This window comes from Passer domesticus, chromosome 10 (assembly GCF_036417665.1).
Source record: "Passer domesticus isolate bPasDom1 chromosome 10, bPasDom1.hap1, whole genome shotgun sequence".
NCBI classification, from domain to species: Eukaryota; Metazoa; Chordata; class Aves; order Passeriformes; family Passeridae; genus Passer; species Passer domesticus.
In genome coordinates this window covers 34290949-34310025 of record NC_087483.1, presented here as the reverse complement: position 1 = coordinate 34310025, position 19077 = coordinate 34290949, and the positions used below count along the sequence as shown (strand labels likewise).

General features: G+C 40.4%; 1 protein-coding gene across 5 annotated transcripts in view; it reads left to right on the top strand.

Moving 5' to 3' along the window:
* Positions 1-17111, top strand: part of OSBPL11 (oxysterol binding protein like 11) — a 43181-nt gene extending 26070 nt beyond the window's left edge. For all 5 annotated transcript variants that reach the window (XM_064435095.1, XM_064435094.1, XM_064435097.1 and 2 more), the window contains exons 6-13: positions 270-471; positions 4225-4370; positions 6350-6490; positions 8512-9010; positions 9958-10144; positions 12727-12909; positions 13928-14081; positions 15437-17111. In XM_064435095.1, coding sequence (XP_064291165.1) covers positions 270-471; positions 4225-4370; positions 6350-6490; positions 8512-9010; positions 9958-10144; positions 12727-12909; positions 13928-14081; positions 15437-15514 — 1590 coding nt within the window. In that variant the 3' untranslated portion in view covers positions 15515-17111. The remainder of the gene's footprint in view (positions 1-269; positions 472-4224; positions 4371-6349; positions 6491-8511; positions 9011-9957; positions 10145-12726; positions 12910-13927; positions 14082-15436) is intronic.
* The last annotated feature ends 1966 nt before the right edge of the window (positions 17112-19077 follow it).

The following is a 19077-nucleotide window of genomic DNA, read 5'->3' as shown; positions in this document are numbered from 1 at the left end:
ATCTTTGCCTTTTTTTTTAAAAGTCACTTTGGTATTCTTTTGCTTGTTAATAAAATGCCATGTATTTTTGTGAGTAGATTGGTCATGCATTTAATGACTCAGTAGTAGTTCTCATAATCAAGAGAAAAAAGTACAGTTAATTTTACATATATCTGTTACCTTGTAGTTTTATTATTGTCCCAAAACCATTTTTGATCCTCTGTGTGCACAGCTGAACAGGTATCACACAACACTCCTACCACCTGATAAGTGACTGTTTTGTTTGACAGATGATGTCTCAGGCTGAGGGCCAGCAGAGAGACTTGATCAGGAGCATAGAATGCCTTCCTGCCTCCGGTCACCTTACATCCCTGGATCAAGACCTATTGATGCTCAAAGCAACTTCCATGGCAACCATGAACTGCTTAAATGACTGTTTCCATATTCTCCAGTTACAGCATGCTTCTCAGCAAAAGGGATCCTTACCAGCAGGTGGGTATAGGTGTTCACAGAGAGCAGAACTCTGGAACAGATACAAATCCCTTCCTTGCAAAAATGCTCGTTCCACTAACACGTGGGCAAAGCAAACTGCTGACTGTCTGGTTTCTTGTGAATTTTTCCAGACCCCAACTTGTGTTGGGTGGAGCTCTGTGCATGTTGAATATATGTTTTTCAAATATTTATTCTGGAACATCTAATTGTTGTGCAACATCTCACAACAGAATAAACTACGTAAGGCACCCCAGCACGAAGGCTGCCTTTGGGATATAATTGTAGTAGTGGAGGGGGAATTCTATGGGATTGCAGATTCTAAGGCATATAGTGTTCACTACATCTCTGCCAAATGTCATGCTTTTTAAATTCTTTTTTTGCACACTGAATACCTATTATTAGTACTCACATGTGGGTAGCTTCCATTTCCAATTAAGCATTAAAATACAAAACTCTAAATTTGCACTGATTGTTAAAATACTTATTTAAATATCAGTATTCTTGTTTTGAGTTACTGCCTTAGTCTAAACCATGGTCTAAGGACAAGTGTTGTGTTCTATTCTGAGGCCAGAATAGACTTGCAAGTAAATGAAAATTGCTTAAAGGTTGGGGAAAATAGAAAATCTCTTCTAGTAAATGACTGACTACCCCAACAAACAAACAAAACCATCCCAAACCCTGCTGCTCATGGATGTGGAATATGTGCATTCACAGGCAGCAGACAAATATGTTGCCATGTCTGCACAATTGATCACTTCTATGAAAGTAAGAGCTTAGTGGAATTGTTCTACCTGATTCAAGAGCTGTCTATGCAATTGAATGTGGTCGTGGTTGTTTGTAAATTCTTCTGCATCTTATTGTGCCTTTTTTCATGTGTTTACTTTGTGGCTTTTTGTGAGGTTTATAGGATTTTCAAATGCTTCTCTTACACAACAGATCAGTAGATATAGTAAGTATGTAACAAAGGACACAAATTTTCTCTCCCCTTATCTGTCCTGTATTCTTCTCATATTTGTGGTGCCTGCTTTGCCTGGGCATATTATTTCTGAACTGTAATTAATTTAGCTTCCAAGATGAAAAAAATGTTACACAAAAGTATTAAAACTGTATAAAAAGTGTTTGTGATTCTGAAATCACCAAAGACGTTAAAAGAGAATATGTGAATAGATTGAATTTATTTTTTTGCTGTATTTCAGTTCAAAATTTCATTTTAAACACAAAAAACTGGATGGCAACTCTTGAGATATTTGTCTGAACTCTGAAGTTATGCTGAAAGAACTCTTCCTATTCTCTGTGAATTTTTTCACTGTTCATGCATAACTGTGGGAGATGCACATCAGAAGTATTTTTGTTTTGGCATTTTCACATATGCACTACTAAGGTGATTTTTTGACTTGTATCTGGGAACATAAATAGGGTCCAATGAGCACCACTGTAATAACTTAAGAAGATAGTTTTGGTTTGGGATTTTTTTTTTTTTTTTTACAAGCGATGTAGGTTTTTAATTTTTTAAACCATGCAGGGAAAAGCTTTAATTCACTGGCTGCTATTCAGCTGGTATCTGCCTGTTATGGCTGAATCTAAAAATACTCCTTGAACATGTCCAAATCTTGAAGATTTCCAGTGATATCCTGGGGAGATGGATGGAGAAGAGAGGATCAGCAGATTGGATGATGCGTTACTGGGGCCAGAGTTAAAAAGAGACCATTAAAAGAATGCAGCCTTCCCTCTGCCCCCTGCTGTGGCCTTTCTTGAGACACTGTAATACATTTGTTCCTTTCAAGGATTGCCAAGAACTTAAAAAAATTATATATTTTTAAATCCATTTAGCTTAGATTTCTCCTCTTGAATAAGGAGGGCTACTTCTGGTTCAGCTGGTGGAGCCAGGCTTAAAAACCAAGGATTAAAAATGCTGTAAGAGTGCCAGTTTGCTATAGATTATTAGATGACAAAAAAAGCCAAACAAACCCACAACCAAAAAACCAAACAAAAAAGAAAACAATCAGAAGACTGAAAATACTGCCCCAACACATCAAAGTGTGTTCTGAATCAGAAACTTAAAGATTAACAAGTTCCACCTATTAGCTTTTGTGCAACAACAATTTGCAGCTCTTGAAGAAAAATGTAGGAAGTGAAAATCAAGAGGTTTGCACTGTGCCAGAGAGGAAGTGCTGACAACTGTTTAAAAAGAAATTGGTGAAGACTGTAGGGGAGGAGGATGTCACAAGGAAGGAGAATGGCTTGTGCCTATGCAAAATAGCTGACAGCAGATTTGTATATGCTTTTCCAGTGGAAGAGAAGTCTTAAGGTGGTATCTTGTCCATTCACAAGGATTAAGGCACAGGTAGTAGCTCAAATCTTTCAAAAATACCCTCTTAACAGCAAAAAATAAACAGAAAATATAATAAATAAGGTTATTTTAGGTGTAGCTGATAGAAAATATTAAAGGGAGGCTATTGGGTAAATTCAAGCTAATACAGAGGCAGAGAGTGTGGATGAAAAGCAGCCTAGAATATGCATTTAGAGATTAGTGTATTCAAAGTTACAGCTTAGAAAGCACATGTCATGGAGAGGTTTTTAAGATAAGTAAAACCTTTTAAAAAAGGTGTGATGGCAACACTCTGAATATCTTATTTTTTGACTTCTTTGAAACTTGTGTTTAAATAGCTTTAATTTAGTGTGGTCAGGAATTCTTGTTTCTTATGATGTAGTGGATTAATGAGTAATGGATAATGAAAATAAGCTGCCTGGCTGTGAAAAATTTATCTTGTCTCAAACAGCAAAGCTGGACTTTTTTCCTGTATTTTCCTGGTAAAATGCTGCTGTTTATCTGAATTAAGCTTACTCTGCCTATTTTGGTTGAGGATGTGACCTAGTTGCAGGTGACAGGGGTCTGGAAAGAAAGGATTGTGTATCCTATGAGAAGAGACAACAGACACTGTAGTATAGGTGTCTTAGTATAGCACAGGGAGCTGCTGTCTGGTGATAGAAATTCAGGTTTCTTAATAATTTCTGTGTTTGCAACCCAGCCAAGATGGTTTGTCAGTTTGTGTATTCTTCAGTAAAAACTGATTGGAATCACCTGTACAGTTATTGCCCTTTGAAAAAGAATGGAACATTTGTATAATTAATGAGGAACCTGACCCGTTCTGATAAATTAACTGGGAGTAACCTGAGATGCTGGAATCATCAGGTGGGTAATAGCTTTCCAAACCCTGCAGGTTTGTTTTTTCTTTTTTTTTTTGACAGCTATTATTTATTCAACAGTGTGTGCCTGCCTTCTCTGCAGCTGAGAAAAGACAAGCACCCTCTCCAGAGAAATCAGTGGCAACAAAACTTCTGCTTTAGGTTGTTTTAGTCTAGAACAGAGCTGGGTTTTAGAAGCTGATAAGTGGAAAGCTGTTTTTAATTTTGGTACCAGCTAAAGAGAAGTGTAAGGGCTGCTTAACATTCCCATGATACTGGGCTCCTCCTGTAGTGTCTGATTACACCTTTCATGACACCAACTAGTTTCTCCAGTCCAAGTTGCATGTATTACAGCTCGCCAATCCCAGTGTTTGTGCTAATGATCACTGAAGGTGGTGTCTCATTGCACCACCTTTGTTTAGTGGCTGCTGGAGGCATTGGCTGCAGGAGGAAGGAATTGGCTGCTTTCGGCTTATTCCCTAAGAAACAGTTCTTTTGTTGGAAACTGCTATTTACTGACCTTGCAGAGGATGAGCAAGCTTCAGCGCAAACTTTCCTTTGCTTCAGGAACGACAATCAGTTGGTTGGAACCGAAGATCTCCCTGGCAAACCACTTCAAAAATGGAGCAGCTCAGAATTTCCCAGCAGAGATAAACAAGCCAGCATCTGTCAGAGAAGAGCAGTCCATTGCAGAGCCCTGCCAGCTAACAAGGGTAAGGTAATGTGACATCCCATTTCTGCGGGGGATTATTCGGAGGAATACCTGTAAATGTTTCAATCATATTATGTGGAAGTGATTTAACAACAGTTATTCTCATGGTTAGTTGTGTAGGAGGAGGAGTAAGGACAGTTGCAGTAAGTGAAACTCTCTACCTTGTTTATTCAACAAATTTTTGCTGCTTTATGTAACTTGTTGTCAAGTGGAGTGAGCCAGTTGGGGTGGTAATGCAAAGCAATGAAATAGGGTTTTTGCACTTCATTATTTACTTGTTTTAGATAAACTGCAAGGGCACACTGCCTAAATAAAATTCGTGACACTCTCAAAATAAGCCCAAGAAGAACTGCCTAAGCAGACAAAAGACAAAATTGCTGGTCTTCAGCTATTACATTTCCCTTTCTTTTCTAGGTCTTGTAGCATCTGTTTTTCTTAATCTGAGCAACTCTCATCATTTGACTGCAGGGTGGCTTAATGCATTTGAAATACAGTTACAGTCTGTATCATTTTCAGCTACAGTCTGTATCATTATAACTGACAAAGTGGATTTGAATTGCAAAACACTGAAGTGAAAAACCAGCAGGGATTATGATGAAGAACATGTTTTCCTAACTAAGCTAGAAAATCATAATTACATCCTCTTTATGCTAGTTGGTTTCACACAGTTGTTTGGCTGAGACTGTGTAACTGTGAAAAGATAATGTGCTGTTTTATGTCTCTACAATAGCACTTGGCTGTCTTAGAACAAAATCAAAATGGAAAGGATTTTTTTCAATTGCTATAGTTTATAGATTTTTAAATGGGTCAGAGTAGTTACTATTAAGCTAAAAAAAGAAGAGATGAAACAAAACTAGGAGCTTTCAACTAAATCACTTAATTCCTTCCTTTCAGTAATTAAGGTAGTCACAGTTGAGTACTTAATGTATCTGAGGTATGACAGGTGTTATCACTCCCCATAGGTATTTTCACCTCCCTTATTTCTGAGAGCAGAACAGCATAGCATTCTTGGAAAGGAGTCACCTGTGTGATACTGCACTTGTCATCAGGATTTGAGCCCCATGTGAGGGCTTGGCCCCCTGTTTTTGGTGGTTGAGTGTTGATAAATTTGCTTTGAGCCGGGGCAGCTGCTTCAGGACAAAGGCTTTGCTTAGGCAAAGGCATATTGCTGCCTTCCCATGGCATTCAGTGCCTGTCCCCTCTGCATTTGCCTGCCTCCAGCTGTTTGTCCCAGGAGGATGCAGCTCAGAGCCCTAGCAGTGCCAGCATCCCTCCTGCCTGAAGTGTTTGGCTTTCTGCTTGTGCTGTGGTGGTTGTTAGAACAGTGCAGATATAATTTCTAATCTGTCTGCTTTAGTGGAACACACATGGGCACCTGCAGTGTGTGTGTATGCCTGGGGTTTTGTTATTTTATTGACAATACTCCAAGTTACTTTTTTTCTTTTACTGTTACATGTTTGCCCTCACTGCGACATGATAGTGCTTGTGCAGCACAGCTTGTAGATACCAGGCAGGATGGTGGTCAGAGAACTCAGAACTACGGTCTGATAGAGCCTTTGGAGCAGTGAAGGCAGCACTGGAAAGCTGAAGTAGTGTGGAGCTGGAGGGGGTTATTGAGGTGGTTGGAATTGCTGCTAGCTTTTGGTTTGCTGTTTCTGTCTGTTTACATGCTTGACATTCTGTGAACTCACAAAGCTTACAGGAATTTCTTTTAAGCTTTTTTCTTTTTTCCGTGACCCATATGAGAGAGGGTAAGAAATTTGAGCCTGAATCTTCCAGATGGAATCTGCACTGAGTTATCTTCATACCCATTCAAATTCTTCAGCTGTTTATCTTGGGAGTAGATTCCATTGTGTAGCTCTCTGCAGGGGTTTATTTAGTCTTTTTTCATACATGGGCAGTTAAATACAATATGAAGTTCTTTTTGAATACTCTCTGGCCAGTTACATCTTTGAGCAAAGTTTATGGCTCTTATTCCAGGAACCTGAAGAAATAAATCCAGATGAGGAGCTGGAGGATATCTGTGATGATAAAGAAGATGACCTAGGAGCAGTGGAAGAGCAGCGCAGTGTTATCTTGCATCTTTTGTCTCAGCTGAAACTTGGCATGGACTTAACAAGAGTAAGTAACTGAAGCATGAAGATTGGCTGCAGTAAAAGTGAAGTATCATTTATAACTCAACTCCTGTATTGAACAGTATTGAGTTGAGTTTGAAATTGTGGCCAGTAAAAACATCAGGTCCCAATATCTGATGTCCCATACTGAGGCAGGTTTAGGTGAAGCATGCTGACTCTATCTTTTCTATTGCCTTCCCTTCATGTTTTCTACTGTGCTTTTGTTGCCTTTCCTGTAATGGCCTGTCTTCTTTCCAGTGTTTGAGCCTTAGTCTTTTCATGCTGTTTTCTTCAGCCTTCTCATATTTTTCTTTCTGCTTTCTTTCCATGATGTCTTTTCTATCTTGATAATGCTTTTTCACACAACATGTGTAACCCTACACGTGTGTCCATGCTGCTTCTGAAAAGAAGTTTTCGTTTGGTTCCCCCTTACCTATCTTTAGATGCCTGTTTAAGCCTCTTTCCTATTCTCATTTCTGTGTTTGCTCACAAGCAGGCAAGAACAAAGTTACACTGGTGGGAATTGGATTTAACACTTGAGTGCAGATCTCAAAAGCAAGCAGCTTGGAAAAATTAACACTCAGGTGCTGTTAGACAACTTGGGCAGCAAATCTGGGAAAATCAGGCTGCTACCAGCTTATGTTCAATTCATTCCTGTAAAGACTTCTTTCCATAAGCACTAGGCACTTTGAAATAAAAAGTGGATTTTACAGTAGCATGGAATGAGGAAAACACTCTATTTCAGAGTTATGGATTATTGGGGGTTTTTAAACCAATGTTTTTTGAGTACTAGCTACATAGCCCCTAGAAACACTTGTATTGTGCAGCTTATGTTTCAGAACATGAGAGGGAAAACAAAAGATAGTTTGAACCTGGGGCCTGCTGTCTGTGGGTCAGACATAAACCCCCTGCTGCTTCATGAGGATCTGATGAAGTCACTCTATCACACTGAGGATTTGATTTAGGGTATCTTTTGCTCTTAGTTGAAACAAATTGTTGAGCCTGTTTCTCAGTTGTGACTTTTGGTTGTGTGGGGAGAATTGTGTGTATTCCAGAGGAGGAAAAGCACGGAAGTGGACAACCCTGACTTCAGAATAGGTAATGAAGTTGTTAGAATTGTACTTAGCTCAATATCAGGGTACTGAAGTGAAAAGCCACTTAATACTCAAGGTAAGTGTTGTTACTGCAACAACATGGCAAGTGTATTCACTTTAACTTGACTGTCTATTAAGTCTCAGGTTTGTGCTTTTTCTTTTTGAAAAAGAGATTGAAGTGGTTTTAAATCTGATTTCAATGGATTGTCTTGACCCCATGGTTGAGATACTGTGTTGTTGTTTACAACAGTTAGTTATGTCAGTTATGTAAGTTTAGCTATGCAAGGCTTGTTCCTACTGCAGAGAAGGAAAACATTGATGGTATCCATAGTCTTTCACTCTAGGGAATTGCCCTTGGCTCAGGAAGGGCAGGATTGCTGGTTTGTGTTGAATGAAACTGAAAGTAGAAGGTACCTCTGCTCAGAGGCACAGGATCACCCCATCCTATGCTGCTTCTCATGGATGCTTGCCCCAGTTGCTTTGTGGAGAGAGATTCTGCAAGCTCTCCAGAGCTGGCACAGCTTCCCAGCTTTCCTCTCATTAGACTATACCTTTCCTAACTTCTGCTCTGAACCTTCTTTGCTGTAGTTTGAGTTCCCCTGTGCTTGTTTTCTGTTTCACAGGTATATGGGACACGTTATCTCTTTGCAGCTCTTTCATGTCTTTGGGTATTTTTACCTGATGCTCAGTTCCTTTCAATGTCTTTAGTCCTACTTGTACTTGCTGGGCTTTTTTCTCCTTGTAAATTGCTTTTCTGGAACTTCAGACCACTGTATTTTGCTCACATCTTACAAGAGGAACAAGAAAGTGCACTCTGAAAGTGTGGTGTCCCCAGCAGGACAGAATCCTCCTCCCAAGGACTTCTCTTATAAAACACCTGTCTCTGCTTTCCTTACTAGAGGCCTTTGGCTTATGGCCTTTCTGTTATTTCCAGGTGGTTCTTCCCACATTCATTCTAGAGAAGCGGTCGCTGCTGGAGATGTACGCGGACTTCATGTCCCACCCCGATCTCTTCCTGGCCATCACGAACGGCGGCAGCCCCGAGGAGCGCATGATCCGCTTCGTGGAGTATTACCTCACCTCCTTCCACGAGGGCCGCAAGGGAGCCATTGCCAAGAAACCCTACAACCCCATCATCGGGGAGACCTTCCACTGCTCCTGGAGGATGCCCAAGAGCAGCGTGGCCACCGATGCTGGCACCAGCCCCTCTGCTCACTCGCCCTCGGAGCAAGTAACTCTGCCTAAAGATGCGGAAGGGCGAGTGGAGCCGGACTGTTACACGGTGAAATTCGTAGCTGAGCAAGTGTCCCATCATCCCCCTGTGTCAGGGTTTTATGCTGAGTGTGTGGAGAGGAACATGTGTGTCAACGCCCACGTCTGGACAAAAAGTAAATTCCTAGGGATGTCAATAGGAGTGACAATGGTTGGCGAGGGTAAGTGTGAATTCTGTCCTTTGTTCGTTTTAGAAGGGTGTTAAAATATTTTGTCCAATACCTGGGGATTCCAGGCACTTGCATATAAACTACACTCTGGACAAGGGAATGACCAAGGGAATGCTGGGTATGTGAAAGGCACATATTTGGCTGTACAGGCAATTTCTGAAGTTGATATCTCTTGTAGGACCTTTCTCAAATCACAACTTTTTTCAGAATTTCCCATGTTGTTTGTGCTGATGTCAGACAGCCAGGGGTACTGTGCTTCAGAGGTGTGGGATGGCAGCAGTTAGATGTTGTTTGTTTTCTTGTAAGGGTAAAAGGGAGATCTTGTGCTTTTGGTTTCTTTATAGGAATCAAACCCACTAATCTTAAAACCATAAGAAATATTTTATTTAATGAGATTCGTGGCATTTATTGGAAAGGTTGCTGTCAGGAAGGAGTTGGGTTTATCTTGGCAGAGAGGTGCAGTAAGGAGAATTGTCTCTGCTTCCTGCCTTCAGATTGGGTAAAGTTTATTACAGAAAGGGAAAGCAGGAGTATTAGCCTTCCTGAGGATCTGCAGTTCAGGAAATTCTTTTGTTATTTCCTTTTGTCAGTGTAAGTCTTGCTGTGCCCCAGAGCCACCATAAGAGAGTGGCCAGTCCTTATGTGCACTACTGAAAAGTGTGTGCATAGCATGGGATTGTACTTTATGGAACAGTATTATTGACATAACTGTTTTTTCCCAAAAGACACTTAAATGCACATTACTCAAGTTACTAATATGTTAGTAAAAATGTTTGTCTCTAGAATCTAATAAATGTCAGTGTTGTGTGAATTTTTTAATTTTCTTTTTTTCTATGAGGAAAAGTAGCCAGATGTAATATTGTCTATTTGTTTCAACAACTTGTTTGGCCTTTTCTGCAATGGTACTGGTTTACAGATTCTTGTATTTCTTCACACAGGTGTCTTACATCTCTTGGAACACGGGGAAGAATACACCTTCTCTCTGCCCTGTGCATATGCCCGCTCAATTTTAACTGTTCCTTGGGTAGAGCTGGGAGGAAAAGTCAACATTAACTGTGCAAAAACCGGGTATTCTGCAAGTATTAACTTTCATACCAAGCCCTTCTACGGTGGCAAGTTGCATCGGTGAGAACATTTTGTTTGTTTGAAATGAGACTGATCTCACTTTTGAAGCTCCCATGTAATTCTGTTTCGCTTGGTGCTATTTGAAATTGACAAATTCCTTTGGGGTTTTTTGCATTGCTCACGATGTATCTTCCACTTTGCAATAGCTACTCTTGTGTCGTAAGAGATAAGTTGGAGGATGTAGTTTTACTTCAGTGATTTAATTTGGAAACTGTTTTGTTATTTGTCTCTCTGAAGTTAGTCACAGATATAGAGGCTTTTTAAAGAGAGATCTGTTCAAGGCAGTGTAACTATTGAAAATTTGACATGGTGATGATTGGACATTGCCAAAAGAATCTCTTGATGGGAAGCAGCAGTGTTGTCATGGTTACTCAGAGTGCACAGGAGTTGCTATGGCAATGGTATGGATTTTTTTGCAGAGTGGCCCTTGTTGTTAGGCCTCAGCTGGATATTGGCTCCTTGGTCCTGTACCTTTTTAGCTGGATGAAATAGAGGAAAATGATAAGGACAGCTAGACATGTGTCAGTCAGGCCAAGATTACACATAAGTGCCAGCAGTTTTTTATCACTAGTGCAGATTCAGGCAGATACTATGGTCTGCAGTGCTGGTAGTGGTTATGTGTCAGAGCAATGCAACCTGGAGAAATACACAGAATTTAATGGAGCAGTTCAATATTGCACCTCAGTAGTGAGGGATATAACTTTGTTTACTTTCAGCTGAGAAGAGGTAGTAATTCTGAGAATGATATTAAAATACCGGATGTCAGTATTGTCTTGTTACAGCACAATGCTTGGAAAAATTCAAACTCTTAAAGTTGTGAAGAAATAACTGCAGAGCCTGAACCAGGCTGATCTCTGACATCCTGTGGATTCAGGCTTTTAGGGATCTCTTGGGAGCAGGACAGGGAGCCCACCATGTGTAAGAGCTTTGGTGAGGTGTGGAAGTCACAGGATGAGAAGCAGCACAAAATTAAGGCTGCTTGCTTGTCAACCACTTTTTCTGCTGTTTTCAGTAATTGTTAGTGCTTCTTTATTTCCACAGAGAAAAAAATATTATAAATGTGCTTTTGTTGCTCATGGTTTTTTTCAACAAATCTTAAATTTTTGTAATGCAAAACTGTGTAAGCAGTGTGTACTTATCAGTCTGGGTTTTTAAAGATATTTCTCATGAGGTTAATTTTGATTTGAGCTGCTGGACCATGGTATGACAGCAGTCTTATCAGCTGCCTCCTGCTGTGAGCTGGCTGTGAGCCTTCCCCCTTGTCCTGGAGAATCCCTGCAGGTCTGCTTTGGCTGGCATCCAGCATCCCTGTGCTGGGAGGTCTGACCTGTGATGCTCATTTCGTTGCTTGAGAGATAAATTTCTCTATTTTGATGCCACGACTGGGGAGGATGGGTAGGTGCAGGCACAGTGGGAAGTGACCAGTGTGTGTGGAAGAAAGGAAGTGGCATTTGTGTCCTGTGCTCCCATTTGCTCTGAGTGTGGCACCAGGCAAGGTGGGAGCACAGAAGTGCTGCTTTCCACTCTCTGGGATGCAGTTGTTCCAAGGACACCAGAGCAAGCTGGTGGTGTGCAAGTTAGCTGTGCTCAGCTGCACACAATGGAAGTGTGGAAGGAGATGTAGCCTGTGCTTTGTGTGGGCACTGATGAAATGCAGCAGGGATGGAAAGTGGTGAGTTTTAGGGAGGTTATGTACAGGTAACTGCAGTTTAATTGGAGCTAGAGATAGTATCCTTTGTGAATCCTGCAGCACCTTACAAGTGAGAATCTCTCAAGTCTGGTTTGCACAGACTCTTTTATTTGTAGGAGAAAAGTTCTGTTTGAGAGTGGCAATTTGCTTGCCAAGCAATGCTCAAAAACTGGGTCAGAATGAAGTTGATGTCAGGAGGTCTTTATACAGGTCTTGAAGATGAGAAGAAAAACATGCATCAATGTGTGTAATTATAGTGGTACTTCAGCATTATGCAGCTCTTTGAATGAAACACTGTCTGTTAGAAAGACACTTCTCTTATCTTGTTATTGGCAGAGGTTTCTGTGGAAGAGACAGGGAACAAAAGCAGTTCTCCTGATTCCTAGTTTCCTACCTTGCTTCTGCCTTTGTGTGTCTGCTGCTTATGTGAGCAACATGAAAATGAGACCACCTACATAAGGAGAAGGTTGAAATGTAAAGATGTGAGATGAAGTGCCAGCAGGTAGTGAGATAAATTCTTGCTAGAAAGTTTAGTTTTAATTTTTTAAGTCTGAACTATGTAGCTGATGTAAAACTTCAAGTGGAAATTATCAACTGCTTGTTCTATGTGAATCAGCCTGTGTTAGTTTCTTTTTCATTTTCAATTTCCTGAAGAGGCTTGAACCAAGCTGAAGCCAAAATGGAGTTTCCTGGGTAACATGAAGAGAACTAGAGCAGTGAGTGAAAGTCACTTTGCTCTTTGAGCTTCTCCACACAAATGCAATTCAAGTAACTAACATTTTTCAAGGCAGTGTGACAAGTTTGCAAACTCATTCAGGTTTGAGTGACTATGTGAGGAATTGTCCTCAGGTTTCTTCAGCCATGGTTTTTTAAAAATAAATTTCTTTCTTAGGGTCACAGGTGAAGTGAAGCAGAACATGACGAACACGGTGGTGTGCAGAGTGCAGGGGGAGTGGAACAGTGTGCTGGAGTTCACCTACAGCAACGGGGAGACCAAATATGTGGACTTGACAAAGCTCTCTGTGACACGAAAACGAGTCCGGCCCCTGGAGAAGCAAGGCCCCTTTGAATCTAGGTAGAGTATGTGTTTGCTCTTGTCTGACCCTTTTTGTCCTAAGCAGTCTGGTGAGTGCCTTAGGAAAAGCTACAAATATAAATTTGTGGATAGTGCTTAGCAGCAGTCATCCACGGTTTTTTTATGTTTTCTAAAAATAAAAATCAAGAGGAAAAAAAAGTGCAAAACCCTAGTGCAGGCACATGGTTGTTTATTTTGCCTCCTATTTATGAACAAAGGTGTTTTTTTTGAGTTCACAAAGTGCTTACCAGAGAATAGAATCTCCCTGTTAGTTTTGTTTTTACCCATCAGCTACACAGCAGGGCAGCTCCTGACATCTTCACAAGAAGCTGCTTGTTGAATAACAATTTCGATAGCAGCTTTAAAGAGTTTGCAAGCAGACATTAGATCAGCACTGCCAGAACCTCAGAGCCCTTCCTACCTGCTCCCAGTTGCTGATGTAGGTCTAAGACTTGGCCATGAGCCCTCACCTGCACTGCAATGCTTTGACCTGGGCTGGTTTGTTGTCACAGTCATATTTTCTGGAAAAATCCCTTCACCCAGGATTTTGCTCCTGGGAAGCTGAGAAGCCTCAGAGAAAAAGGAAAACAATTATCTCATTGCTTCTCCTGTGTTTTGCTGCTTTGGAATGTGGTTGGAGATTGTTTATCCAACAGGTGATTGTTTCATTGGTTTTGTGTGAATTGTTTTGACTTATTGGTCAATTGGGGCCAAGCTGTGTTGGACTCTGGAGAGAGAGTCACGAGTTTCATTATTATCTCTTTAGCCTTCTGTAAGTATTCTTTAGTATAGTGTAGTTTGGTGTTCTTTAATATAATACAGTATCATAAGATGGTAGATTGGCCTTCTGAGAACATGGAGTCAGATTCATGATTCCTTCCTTGGTCTGGGAACCCTGCAAATACAATAGTTTGTCATGTGTAAGTGGAGAGAGTGCTCCTGTTCCACAGTGATCCTGCAGTTTGAGGTGGCTGGCTGGGAAGCCTTTGGAACAGTCAGTTACCAGTTTATTTTGTAGGAGGCTGTGGCAGCATGTGACAGAGTCTCTGCGGGATGGAGACATCGATAAAGCTACGGAGCACAAGCGAGCCCTGGAAGAACGGCAGAGGAACGAGGAGAGGCTTCGTGCTGAAACAGAAACACCTTGGTGTACTAAATACTTCCTTAAAGATGTAAGTTTCCAAGCAGTCACCTGCTATTGATGAGGGTAGAAGCAGAGCTGTTATGCAAGCAGGGGCACATATGGGTGTGTGTCCTATTAGAAAAAAGTATTTGGCCTTAGATCTTAGAGTTTAGCTTTGTGGGATCCATAGGAGTAAGATGACATAAGAATTCCAAAGCCTGTAAAGGTGTGACTTCATTCTCCACGTTGTAAATGCTTGGATCCTGCATGAAAATGTTTTCCAGTTTCCCAGTCCCATTTCTTTTACCAAGGACTTCCTTAATACCACATGGAAAATAGTTTTGTGTAAACACATGTGAGCAGACTGTAACAGTAAATACCCAAAGAAAATAATCAGTAGTACTAATTTTGCTGAGGTTGTGTGTTTATGTACCCAACATGTTATTGTTAGCAAGAAGGAATGTGAGTTCATTCTCAACTCTACCACTTTTTTTGTTCTTCTATGTTACATTTTGGATAGAGCTCATTTGTTCAGTGTCTTAACCTGTACTTCAGTAATAGTAGTAGTAATAATGTAGTAAGACATGCAACAAGGGTAAGTGCAGCCTGCCCAGGAGGATTGATAAATGCTGGTATGAAAACTTTCAAATAGACTTTTCTTGTGCTTCTTGTGATGAGACCTTGCTTGTGTAGAGGCCTTTGCTGAGCCCTTTGCAACAGGAGAGTTCTTGAGTAAAATTAGTGCTGTAGTAATTTAGATTCTCCTTACAGTGAAATCTTTATCTGTTACACTGCAGTAATGTAATTCCTCTCTTCTTCCCATAGCTGTGATCTAATAAGGGTTTAGAACATAGGCTAAAAGGTTTCTCCCTCTTGGATGTATTCCAGGTTTGTTTTGTCAAGTTCAGGACTAGCTTCCATGAACGTTTTTGTTCTCTAAAGCTGTGTTAGTATGATCAGCTCGAAGTTAGATAGTTGTATTGTTAGATTTGCAAAAGATGAAATTCTGTTGCTAGTCCAGGATACAGATGTACTCAGGAAACATTTAAATGTGATCCTGAGCACTGCATTTCCAGGTAAGCAGTTGGGCTGAGGTAGAGCTGATAATCCTGGCTAGCTACCTCTCTGCTGGCTGCTTATTTGGCTTCTGCAGGTAATTTGGATCACACAGTTGAGAAGAGTGGCTTTTTGACTGGGTTAATTACAAGTGCAGTCTGATCCCAGAGAGCCGGGGGCTGGTTGGAGCCTGCACGTGTGTGAGCAGCCTGCAGTGCTGCTCTCTGTGCCTCAGTCTGCAGGAGTTAAACGTACCAGCTCTGTCCCTCTGCTGTTCACAGCCATCAGTCTCATCATTTTGTGAAGGCAGTGTCTTTATGATAACCATGCTTTCTCTTTAAATTGCAGGGAGATGGCTGGGTTTACCATAAACCCCTCTGGAAAACAGTCTCTGCCGCACAAACTCAACAAACAGACAGTAACTAGAAAAAAAGCTGCTTTAAGATGAGTTTTCTGGTTTTACTCTCCTTTTCCTCTGTCTCTCAGAACACAGTAATCACACTGAGTGTCCCCTTTTTATGTAATTGTGCAAGTTTAAATGAGCATAAAGAAATAACTATACTAGGGCACTTTAAAGCTATTTAAAAAAAAAGGTAAAAATCCAAGTTGTAGAGACAAACCTGCCAGGTACATTCAACCAACTTGTTTTTTTGTATGATCCAAGAGATTTTATCTGCATTGTGTAAGATTCTTCCAAGTAGATCTGATTGCAAAAGCTGCCTGAGAGAAGAAGGAGCCTGTTGGATTTCAGAGTGACATAGGAACTCTTTTGGAATCTGTGTCAAGCTCTTTAATCACTGAAACCTCCTCAGTGCACATGTAGACAACAGCAACAGAAAATTGCTGCTTTTATGCCCAGTAGTTAACCTTCTTGGCAAAAACTGGAAGGGTGTTTGGAAGATGTGCCTGAAATCAGTATTAAGAAACAACTGGATCATGACGACCTTTTCTTCGGAGAGAACGCGTGCATGCATTGGAGGAATATGGGATGTACGTAGAGACTACTTTTCTTTTTTATGGATTTATAAAAGCAATTAGAGGTGTAACCATGGAGAAATTTTTCCTCTGAAACGTTTTAATATACTTGAAATAGTTGACTTGAATTGGAAAAGTAATTTGAACACTTTTCAACTCTAATTTTATTAAATCTCTTTGAGTGACTGGTTTTTCTCAAGTTATAATATAATGAGATCTGGCCTGTTTTTTCTCCTCCAACTTCTCTTCCTGAGGACTAAGGCTTTAAAAATGAACAGAAAACATACAGTTTTGTATTTAAATTTCTCTGCCCATCTAATAGTTTCAGAGATGAAGTATCAGTGTTACAAACTGTCCTTTGGGTTGTTTTGTTTTTTCTCCTGTGGTGTTGTTCAGAACAAAGCAGTGAAATGTGACCTTGAATACATGGACTGTAGGTCCTGGTTTTTCATCTTACCATAAAAAAACCCAAACAAACATCTGATTATGCTGAGGACTGAGTATTGATTTGAAACGCAATCAGATATCAGGAAACTGTATTCAGGTACAAACATCCTCTTTTTTTTTTCTCCTTTTTATAACTATTTTATTGAAGTCTAAGAATTGCTGGCAATTAAGAATAGTACTTACTATGGCTTTCGTTATTGTTGTAACTACAAGCTACCTTAATTTTTCCAACAGTGGTGCCTTAATCTGTTTTTTCTTCTGATGTAGTCTTCCAATCAGTGTATATAACATTATCTGCCACTTCCCAGCCATGGCAATGGCTGCACCTGATCCAGCATCATAAAAACTCACAACTGTGTGATCTGGTAAGATGTTTTCCATAGAGAAGATGCAATTGTAAGAATGCATCAGAAGGTTTAAATAACCATGTTAACTTTCAACACAAACTGAAAATCATGCAAAAAAAAATAAGAGTTGGGTTTATGCACAACTGTTTTGATCCTCTTGTACATTTTTTTTTGCTGTGAAATGCACTGAGATCTCAATGCAAGTCATAGTCCGTTTGTGAGAAGTGGGGGGGGATAATAAAGCTACAAAATGATTCATTTGTTCTGTCTGCTTTCCTAGAGATCAGGTGACCAGGAAGGAGTAGGTGGTTGTTTTCTTTCTTGCTGGAGATCTGTCTGGGCTTTCCTTGGTCCCAAAAGTGGGATATTTTGGCACTATGTGCTTGAGTGGTAACTGTTCTCCAGCAGAAGAATGTTTTAGGCCCTATTTGTCTTGTTTGTGATATTCTATACATCCATCCTGTTGTGATAGTTTTGGATATCCATTGGGCATTTTCATGCTTAACCGGGAATAAAAATAAAAATTAAAATAGTGGGATTAGTTCCTCCTTGTTTCTGGGTCTGCGGCACATTTGTGGCACATCCTTGGCCAATTCCAGGATTTGGGGTGGGAATTGTGGTGGCAATGTGTGAAATTCTTCCACGGTTCATCAGTACCTGCACCAGAATGGGGCTGGTAGAGAAGCAGATTAGCACTGTATACATTTTGTAGTTGTTTTATCCATGTCACATGGCACATTTGCTTTAAATGAACAGCAAGGGCTGTGGTGTGAGGCCCAGCTTTTAATATTGCAGTGATCAGAGCAAAACCAAACCTTTTACAGCTGAGTGCACTCCAGGGATCAAACTTAAGCTAACTAAAATACAGACTTACAACTCGGTCTCTAAACTCAGCTTAAAATTTTGGTTTGGGATTTGTCAAGGTGATGGCTGTAAATGAGACTGAAAAGCTCCCATGTTGACCATAACCCATTTGTGTTCCTTATATAATACTATTAGTCAAGTAATTTCTTTTCCTTCCTCATCTGGTATGCTTGTGGTTTTACACTGTTACTAATTTTGTTGTGTAAAAATAGACCAAATACTGAAGAAATACTTTGATAAAATCCTTGAAGTGATTTCTTTTAACATGTGGATGTTTCTAGGAAAAAAAGAAGGCAAAGCTTTCCTTTACTCAAGTGATCATGAGAACTGGAATGGTTCCTGATATGGATTTAGTTATGATACAAATTTCTGCTTCTAGAAACAAAGGACATAGTTGAAAACCATTTAAAAAGAAAAAAATCTAACCACTGAATATCCAGCTTAAATTGTAATTGTGATTCTTCTGAGAATGGCAAACACCCTGCGGAGTAATGGATGTATTTTTAACTCTGACCAGATTTGATTCTCTTGCATAACTGATGTTGTTTCCATCCTGTACCTTCTGGAGCAAAGGGAAGGGCTCAGTGCTGCTTCCTGTGTAGATACTTGCTAGAACCACAGTGTGTTCCAACAGGGAACATGGCAAAGTAGGACATTGGCTTATGTTACCGTCTGTCCTCTTGGCTTGACTGGGCCCCACTGAAGTTAAGAGCAGAATTTTCATTGATCTCAGTGGTTTTGGGCTTCCCTGAATGAAGACTAAATAAGTGGCTGTCTTTAGAGGTGCTGTGCAGCCTGCTGCTGCTCATAGAAAACAGAGTGCAGCAAGTCAGCCCTATTGTACACAGGCATTCAGGTGTGTAATCCTGATGGATTTGTGTTTTATGGAAAAAATGCACTGTGCAAATTGGGTTGTTCAAGATTTTGGAATATTTGGAATGGGTAGGGGAAAAGATAAAGTTTTTCAGCATATTTATAGTATGGAATGTCAAGCCTAGGATGAAATCTGTCTTCCCAGGAGAATTTGGATTTCAGCCACCAGAATCAGAGATTCAGCCTTCAATGTCTAGTTTGCACAGGCTGATCCCCCTCTGTCCCTGTCACCTGTAGGAAGAACAGGTCAGAGTGTCTTTTAAATCCTTTTGAGCGTGGAAAAACAAGTGAACACATTCATCATTGTGTTCAAACAACTTGGTGCAGAACTTGGTATGAAAATTCTGCACAAATTACTATGGGAAGAAAAGATTGGACAGTCTAGGGGAGAGTTTGGTGTTACTGTAGTTTTTTATCTCTGTGACAGAAAAGCTGTCCCCTGCTCTGTTCCTCTTGTGCTAGAGCAGTGGTTAATATATTAAA